This window comes from Artemia franciscana, chromosome 8 (genome assembly GCF_032884065.1).
Source record: "Artemia franciscana chromosome 8, ASM3288406v1, whole genome shotgun sequence".
NCBI classification, from domain to species: Eukaryota; Metazoa; Arthropoda; class Branchiopoda; order Anostraca; family Artemiidae; genus Artemia; species Artemia franciscana.
In genome coordinates this window covers 8,009,172-8,017,972 of record NC_088870.1, presented here as the reverse complement: position 1 = coordinate 8,017,972, position 8,801 = coordinate 8,009,172, and the positions used below count along the sequence as shown (strand labels likewise).

At 35.7% G+C, this 8,801-nt stretch overlaps 1 protein-coding gene across 1 annotated transcript in view; it reads right to left on the bottom strand.

Annotated features, from left to right (window-relative positions):
* Positions 1-2,458: 2,458 nt before the first annotated feature.
* LOC136029931 (putative ankyrin repeat protein RF_0381) overlaps positions 2,459-8,801 on the bottom strand; it is a 32,573-nt gene continuing 26,230 nt past the window's right edge. Inside the window, exon 2 of the mRNA XM_065708466.1 lies at positions 2,459-4,449. Within this exon, the coding sequence (XP_065564538.1) occupies positions 2,763-4,349 (1,587 nt within the window). The 5' untranslated portion in view covers positions 4,350-4,449 and the 3' untranslated portion in view covers positions 2,459-2,762. The remainder of the gene's footprint in view (positions 4,450-8,801) is intronic.

The window sequence follows — 8,801 nt, the reverse complement described above, 5'->3', positions numbered from 1 at the left end:
TTTTACTTTCATTTGAAAAAACTGTTTTTTTTGTTCATTGTTTTTTAATTAATGCTCGAAAATTTAGCGGCCCCGTCATGAAAACTATCTTCCCCCATGGAAATATCTTCTCACGTAGCTCCATCCCCCTAACCTCCCTACCCCCAGAAAAAATCCCCCTGAAAACGTCAGTATACTTCCCAATAATCAATACTATATGTAAAAAATTGGCAAAGTTCATAACTTGCAGCCCTTCTCCTGGGGACGGTGGGGGATTAAGTTGTCCTCAAAGACATAGTTATTATATTTTTTCTACTATGTTGAACAAAGGCTATCTCAAAAGTTTGATCCGGTGACTCTGGAAAAAATGAGCGTGGGTGGTTGCACTTCACTTTTTCGGTCACTTAAAAAGGGCACAAGACCTTTTAATTTCCGTTAAAAGGAACCCGTCGCATTGTGCTAGGACCACTAAGTCAATACGACCCCCCCTAGGGAAAAGCAAACAAACAAATAAACACGCATCCGTGATCTTTCTTCTGCCAAAAAATACAAAATTCCAAATTTTTGCAGATAGGAGCTTGAAACCTCTACAGTAGTTCTCTGATACGCTTAACCTGATAGTGTGATTTTCATAAAGATTCTTTAACTTTTAGGATGGTTTCCCCTATTTTCGAAAATAAGATAAATTTTCTAGGGCTCATAACTTTTGATGGGTAAAACTAAACTTAATGAAACATATATTTAAAATTATTTTTTCTAAAAATCTCAAAATCCAGTTTTTTAGAATCGTTTACTACAGTTCGTTACCGTTCGTTTCTATTGAACTTTTTGATTACATAAGCTATTTTCCTCTTAACTTGACGCGCATACTCTTCTAAAAATGACCATATTCTTTAAATTCAAATATTCTTTAAATTGCTGAAATTTCAGGTTGTCATAAGTTTGAATTTTGTAAACGAAAACCCCAAGTCATAGTAACAGAAAAATCATCAAACACATGATGAATATCTTCCGAATCGGGTTGACCAACATAGAATCTCAGGACAAAAGCAGAACGTGAAAAAAATTATCTAATATAACATGAGAATTCCCTCAGTCGCCAGCAAAACCATCACATAAAGATGGATTCCTTATATCTTGTCATTTAAACACCACATCACCGACATTCTGATACTCTCATAGCAGTGTTAAAACATCCCAAACTTATTGAAATTCCTAATATGCAAATAGCAGATACATAATAATAATAATAAAAACTAGAGTAAGCGAAAAAAAACAGCTTTAACTTTGACTAAACACATCCAGCATACTTGCCTTAAATTTTGTATGGATTTTGTCTTTAACATACTATAGAGTATCAAAAACATGTTAAACTTCTTATTGACAGTAAAAGCGGCAAACTTGTCAGTATTAATCAGTAATAACTTATTAGTTAGTTTATATCAGTGTCGTTCCTAAGGTTAGTAGTGCCCAGGGTCCAAATATAATGAAAAATATCCGAATAAAAAGTGAAAAATATGATGAACGTGGGCACCCCACCCAATCACAGCACCCAGAGCAGCTTGCCCCAACCCTTCCCCAGTGAATGGATATTATTCACCAATTTTTGGCTCTATTTTATTTATGTTTGCTACATATAATACTCACTTAAAAAAATTAGCCACCTCAGAATTCTCCAAATAAACTGTGAACTCCACCAGCACTATAGAAAGAGCCATATCTGATTTCGTCCCTGGCTAAGCTTGTGTCGTTTGACGGATTATCAAATTCTATTTTAACCAAATTTCTAGTTTTATGCTAGTTTTTATCAAAATTAATTTAAAAAGCTTTGTCAACAGACTAAGTTTTTCAAAAAAAAATAAAGAAAAATGGGCAAAAATTATATCAAATAATCTATAAAGCATAAAACTACCACAAATGACTCAATAAATAAATAAAGCAAACACAAACAGAAATTACAAAAAATAACCGATTCAAACTCAAAACGAGCAAAAATTAACACGAGTAGGGCTGAGAACCCCCATGGCTTTTCAAGCCCAGAGCACAATTTGGACTTCATTGAAAAAAAATAATTATATTTTTATCTTTAATAAATAAAAAATTAATAATACTTTAAGGAGTAAATATCAACATATGCATATTAGACTGACAACAACTTCATTTGTATTTTTGTTAGTAAGGTACAAATTATTGTCTGGCCTTGATAAGCCTCAGAGGTTGTCAATCCTACTCATGTTAGTTTTTGCTCGTTTGAGTTCAAAAATAATAATAATCCATTGTGCCAACATGGTTATTTACGATGTAGCTTTATGATAATATATTAATTGACAAACAATAGGTTCCTTTCGTTTCACGATAACAGTAATTAGGTACTTTCCTTTCTACTACTGCTTGTATTCTACTCACCTTTCTGAATAGTTGAGTCCTATATTGTGATCTATCTGTCAAATTGCCTTTATAGGCAAAAAAGATTGTTAATCTAATATACCGTGTAATATATGAAAAAAAAAATTATATATAAGAAATGCTCTCAACTATATTGATCGCAATACACAAAACTTTTATAATTTATCTCTTCTTTTCCTCTTTTAATAAGTTTCAATTTCTAATTCCAAGCTTTCCGCCTTATTTAATATTATCCATCTCTGAGTTCACTGTGTATACCTTTATTCTCTGAACATGACACTCAAAATCTTCTAAAACTTACCCTTGCGCACAAAAGTACTGTTAAATTTCACAAAATATAACTTTATATTAGAAGTTCTTAATAATACTATTCCTTCTTAACTGATATAATTAGGCTCAAACGCATCTATCAAATTTTTCAAGTCTTCATTACTTATATATTTCAATATCTTTTCACCACATTCATATGGTAACTCAGTATAGCCGTTAAAGAGAGAACTAAAGCATCTATTGGCCGGTTCAAGTAAGTTATTCCTTTCCATACCCTTTCTAAACTGACTTTTTATTATGCTAGCATATGATGGAAATTGCGTTTCGTATCTTGCTGTTTTTGAAATTTCCACTACATTTTTATTCCTCATACATGCTGCTAACGAGCTTGCTCCTTTTACCAAAATATCATAAAATGAAATATTGGAATTAACAATTTTCTCTTTCCTCATCCTTGCTAGTTCTCTCAAGTATTGATCCTGCATTTCCCATTCATCATCTAAATCAATGGATTGAGCAATTCTGCCACACCTTATTGTACTCATCGATTGTATATTTTTTTCACTTACATATAAATTTGCCGTTTTCATTTTAACTATAAGACAAATAATGAGCTTAAGAGTTATTTCCCCCCCAAAAACAGCACGATAAATATCAAAGTAATCAGAAGCATCAGAATCATAGGTGTTACAGTCTCTATAAAATGACTTTATCCCAGCAGCATTGTCATCAAGAGCTGTACAACCATTTTTACTCGTAATGTTTATGTCAGACCCATGTTCCAGAAGCTCTTTAACAGCTTCTACATGCCCATTATAACAAGCATAGTGAAGGGCTGTTCTACCATCATCATCTTGAGAGTTAACTCTGGCACCGTATTTTAGCAACAGTTTTACAATGTTCCCGTGATGATTTTTAGCTGCAATGTGGAGTGCAGAAATTCCACCGTTTTTCTTCACATTTACATTAGCTCTTTTATTCAGAAGCATTGTGCAAATTTCTACATTTCCTCTAAGAGAAGAGAGACACAGAGGCATGTCTCCTTTTTTTGTTCCCAGGTTAACATTTGCATTATATTCCCCTTTAGCATCAATATTAGCACCATTGTCCAAAAGTAGCTGAACAACTTCTGTACTGCCCTTTTCAGCAGCACAGTGCAGAGGTGTATATCCATTATCTTCTATTACATTAACATCAGCTCCATGCTTCAAAAGATAATAAACAATTTGTGGGCATCTTCGAGAAGCTGCTAAATGAAGTGGAGTTGTACCATAATTTGTTCTTACGTTAACATTACTTCCATGCTTTAGAAGTAATTTGGTCATTTCAACGTTTTTATCACTGTTTTTTATCGCACAGTGAAGTGCAGTTTCTCCCCATTTGTTGACTGCATTAATTTTGGCTCCTTTGTCTAGAATCATTTCAACAACTTCTGTATCACTACTATCAACAGCCAAATGAAGTGGCGTGTCAGAAGACATGTTTTTACTGTTTACTTTACACCCGTGATTTAAAAGCAATTTAGCAATTTCTATTTTTCTGTTGAACAAAGCATCACGAAGTAATACGTATCCTTCTGACCATCCTTTAGAGTAAGAGAGCCCAAACGAATTAATTAGCTCCTTTGTTCTTTCCAGTTCTCCTTGACGAACTGCCCGAATTAAACTATAGTTAACATCATAGTTATCACACATGGCTACTCCACTCCTTTTCAACAATTTTTGGGGTATTAGTGGTTAAAACTTCGGCCCTTGAATTAAATCCTCTTCTCTAGATGAACTTTATTGATTCCCCCTGAAAGAAAACAACTTTATATTATATAAACATAATATTTATTTTAAAAGTATAATATTTATATATAATATAAATATGATATTTAAATATGACTACATAAAATCTTTCTTAAAGACGTTATCGTTTAAAATATTTCTTAATATGTCTGCTTACATGTCGGTAAGTTATCGATTAGAGGCAGGGAAACAAAAGGTGGTTAAAACTATTAAGGAATAAAAACAAATTTTCTCATAGGTGCGTAGAACAATTTCGACGTAGGTCAAGCTTCATTTAAGAGTGATTTAACTTAATTCAGGAGTTTCAAGTGATTAAACAGACCACTGGAAGGGGAACAGTAGCAATGCCTGCCACATCTGAGAAGCAAGAAAACATTTAAAATGGTGATCAAAAGAGTGATCCCATAATATGGCTCTCACGTTTACTTTATAATATTACTAATAAATCTAAATCATACAAAGACTTCTCCAACTCAATCTATTTAATGCTTAACTCTCTACCCCATCTTATGAGGTTCTAATTTCTGTGGAATTCTTAAACGCAACTTTATCATTTGAAACCGAATGTCAGAGCTCAATAATCTAATAGACTTTAAAAAAAAATCAATGGTTAAATTTTTATTATTGGTTTAATTAACAACAGCTAAGAGCTCATATGGCACTTGTGACCATAGGTCGGAAGAGCCAAGAGCCAAGAGCTCATATGGAATGAGCTCTAGAAATTCTAAGAATCTAAGCAATTCTAAGAATCAATAGATTGTTTTAAAAGAAAAATCAGAGGCTTAATAACGGTCGGGATTTAAAATAAGAGCTCTGAGTCACGATGTTCTTCTAAATATACAAATTCATTAAGATCCGATCACCCACTCGTAAGTTAAAAATACCTCAATTTTTCTAATTTTTCCCCTCCCTTCAGCCTCCCAGATGGTCGAATCGGGGAAAACGACTTTATCAAGTCAATTTGTACAGCTCCCTGACACGCCTACGAATTTTCATCGTCCTAGCACCTCCAGAGGCACCAAACTCGCCAAAGCACTGAGCCCCACCATTTAATTCCCCCAAAGAGAGCGGATCCAGTCCGTTTACGTCAATCACGTATCTATGACATTTATAAGCGTTTTCCAAGATTTCTGGTTTCCCCCCTCCAACTCCCCCCAATGCCGACAGTTCTGGTCGGGATTTGAAATAAGAGCTCTGAGACATGAGTTCCTTCTTAATATCAAATTTCATTAAGATCCAGTCACCCGTTCTTAAGTAAAAAATACCTCAATTTTTCCAAATTAAAGACCCCCAGCTCCCCCAGAGAACGGATAAGTACCAATTATGTCAATCTCGTATCTATAACATGTGCTGATTCTTCCCATCAAGTTTCATCCCGATCTCTCAACTCTAAACGATTTCCAAGATTTCTGTTTCCCCCCTCTAGCCCTCTATGTTCCCGGATCTGATTCGAATTGAAAATGGAGCATCTGAGACATAAGATTCTTCTATATATCAAGTTTCATTAAGATCTGATCACCCATTCGTAAGATACCTCGATTTTCACGTTTTCAAAGAATTCCGGTTTCCCCCTCCAACTCCCTTCACTGTCACCGTATCTGGTCGTAAAATGAGAGTTCTAAAGCACGAGATCCTTCTAGATATCAAATTTCATTATGATCTGATCACCCGTTCGCAATTTACAAATACCTCATTTTTTCTAATTTTTCCGAATTACTCCCCCCCCCAACTCCACCAAAGAGAGCGGATCCGGTCCGGTTATGTCAGTCACATGTCTTGGACTTGTGCTTATTCTTTCTACCAAGTTTCATCCTGATCTCTCCACTTTAAGCGTTTTCCAAGATTTCCGGTCCCCCCCCCCCCTAATGACACTGGATCTGGTCAGTATTTAAAAAAAAAATCTGAGTTTCCAGGTCCATCTAAATATGAAATTTCATTAAAATACGATCACTCTTTCGTAAGTTAAAAATATCTCATTTTTCTAATTTTTTAGAATTAACTCTCCCCCCACCTCCCCCAAAGAGAGCAGATCCGTTCCGGCTATGCCAATCCCGTATCTAGGTTTTGTGCTTATTTTTCTCACCAAGTTTCATCCCAATCACTCAACTCTAAGCATTTTCCAAGATTTTAGTTTCCTCCCCCCTCCCCCAATTTCCCCTTCACCGGGTCCGGTCGGGATTTAAAATAAGAGCTCTGAGACAAGATATCCTTCCAAACGTCAAATTTCATTAAGATCCCACCACCCGTTCGTAAGTTAAAATTACTTCATTTTTTCTATTGTGTCCGAATTAACCGGCCCCCCACTCCCCCCCCCCCAGATGGTCAAATCGGGAAAAAGACTATTTCTGATTTAATCTGGTCTGGTCCTTGATAAGCCTGCCAAATTTCACCGTACAAGCTTACCTGGAAGTGCCTAAAGTAGCAAAACCGGGACAGACCAACAGAATTTGCGATCGCTATATGTCACTTGGTTAATACCAAGTGCCATAAAAAACAAATAAAATAACACGGTTGCCTCATTTGTACTATAGTGAAAACCGAATAATTTCCAACATTTAGGCTTAATTTTTTTTATATTAAAAATTCAACATTTTCATGAGTACTTTCGCTCTTTTGACAAACTAAAAACACTGTTCAAAATCAATGTTGTTCAAACTGCTTAGAAAATTAGGGTGGTTGTAGAAGTAGGCCTGTCTTATTTCTAAACCATGATTAGTCTTGTTACATTAAATTATCTTTTTAAGTGTGTCGCTGTTGATTTTATTATAACAAATACAAGAACGCACAACTCGAAATATTTATTTATTTATCACCCGTAATTCCAACAGAAGAAAGACACAGTATAAAAAACAAAACAAAAAGGAAAAAAAACCACTAAACTTCCACAAAAAGAAGAAAAACAACAGCTATGAACTAAAAACTCACCCATCTACAACTAAATGTACGTACATATATATACACTCAACTTATCAATTTGGAAATGGCAAGCTCAGGATGAGTCATTTTATACATTTTAATCATTTTCGTATTTGTTGTCAAAGGGGGGAACTTAAGTAAATATTTAGAAAATCTGAAGAAAGTGGACCTGAGTTTACTTTTTTCACCAGTTGAAAAAATTTGCCAAAAAGGGGCTAGGTAAAGGAATTGAGGTATTGCAACAGAATTATAAAGGGACGCTAGGACTTTTCGGTAAAAACGTGTGATATTTTTTACAAGTAGAGCGTAAGAAGCGCAAATTTTTCGTACAAAATGTTCAGAAAGGAGCCTGCGGGTGTGTTTCAGTGAGGAACCAATGGGAAGACCAAGATAAACAACACTTTCAACGGTTCTTAGACAACTATCACCAAGAACAATGGTGGGCAAGGGGCCTTCAGCTTTCCAATTAAATAGCACAACATTAGACTTAGCCGAATTAAATTTGAGACCTAGATGATCACATCCATTTTGCATAAGTTGAAAGTTTTCTTCTATCCGTTGGATAGACCTGCTTATATTGAAGACGTCGTCAGCATAACACACGAAAGAAATGTTGATAGCTTGAAAAACGCATGAACAAAAACATAGCGACTGCGCATCTAAAACACTATTGTTGAACTTCGTTGGCGAAGAGATGGCCCCTTAGCATATGCCCTTCCGAACTGAAACTGTGCGATAAAATAACGAGGTTGAGGCGATCCTAGCAACTTTTGAGGCAGCTTAAGCCTTACTCGGAGCCGTCAGTACATATTCTAAAGAGACAATACTACAGCGCGATTAACGCCTCGCTTTGCCGCATGCAGAAGCATAACAGCCTGAATCAAAGAGTCGAAAGCTCGGCGGACATCGTGGCCAGCTAGGGCCATACTTTCAACTGAGTTTTTCGCATCTGTCAATGCTGACGCAACTACAGCTAGTGCATGGGTGCATCCGATACCTGGTTGGAAACCAAACCGTAAAGGGGGAACATAGCACCTCCTGCCTAATTCATCAATAAATAACAATTCGTAAATTTTACGAAGTGTCGTGAACACTGTAATTGGACGGAAGCTTAAACATTGTGGCGTGGTATTAAATTTTCCTTTTTTTCGGAATTGGAATAAGGTCTCCTACACAAAACGTTGCAGGAAGAGTGCTAGTATCAAAAATCATCTGCATTAACAAACAAATATGGTCAAAAAGCAGAGAACCACCGTTAATTATATGGAGAGCACTAACATTGTCAATACCCGAAGATCGTTTGCGCTTTAGCGAGTGATGGCAGTTGACAGATTCTCGTGTAACTAAGAAATCAATGGCCGACTGCGCGTTCAGAAATTCTGTCGATTCATGCTCTGCTTTAGCTTTGGTTTCAGGGTCAACAGGATCAAACTCATTCGT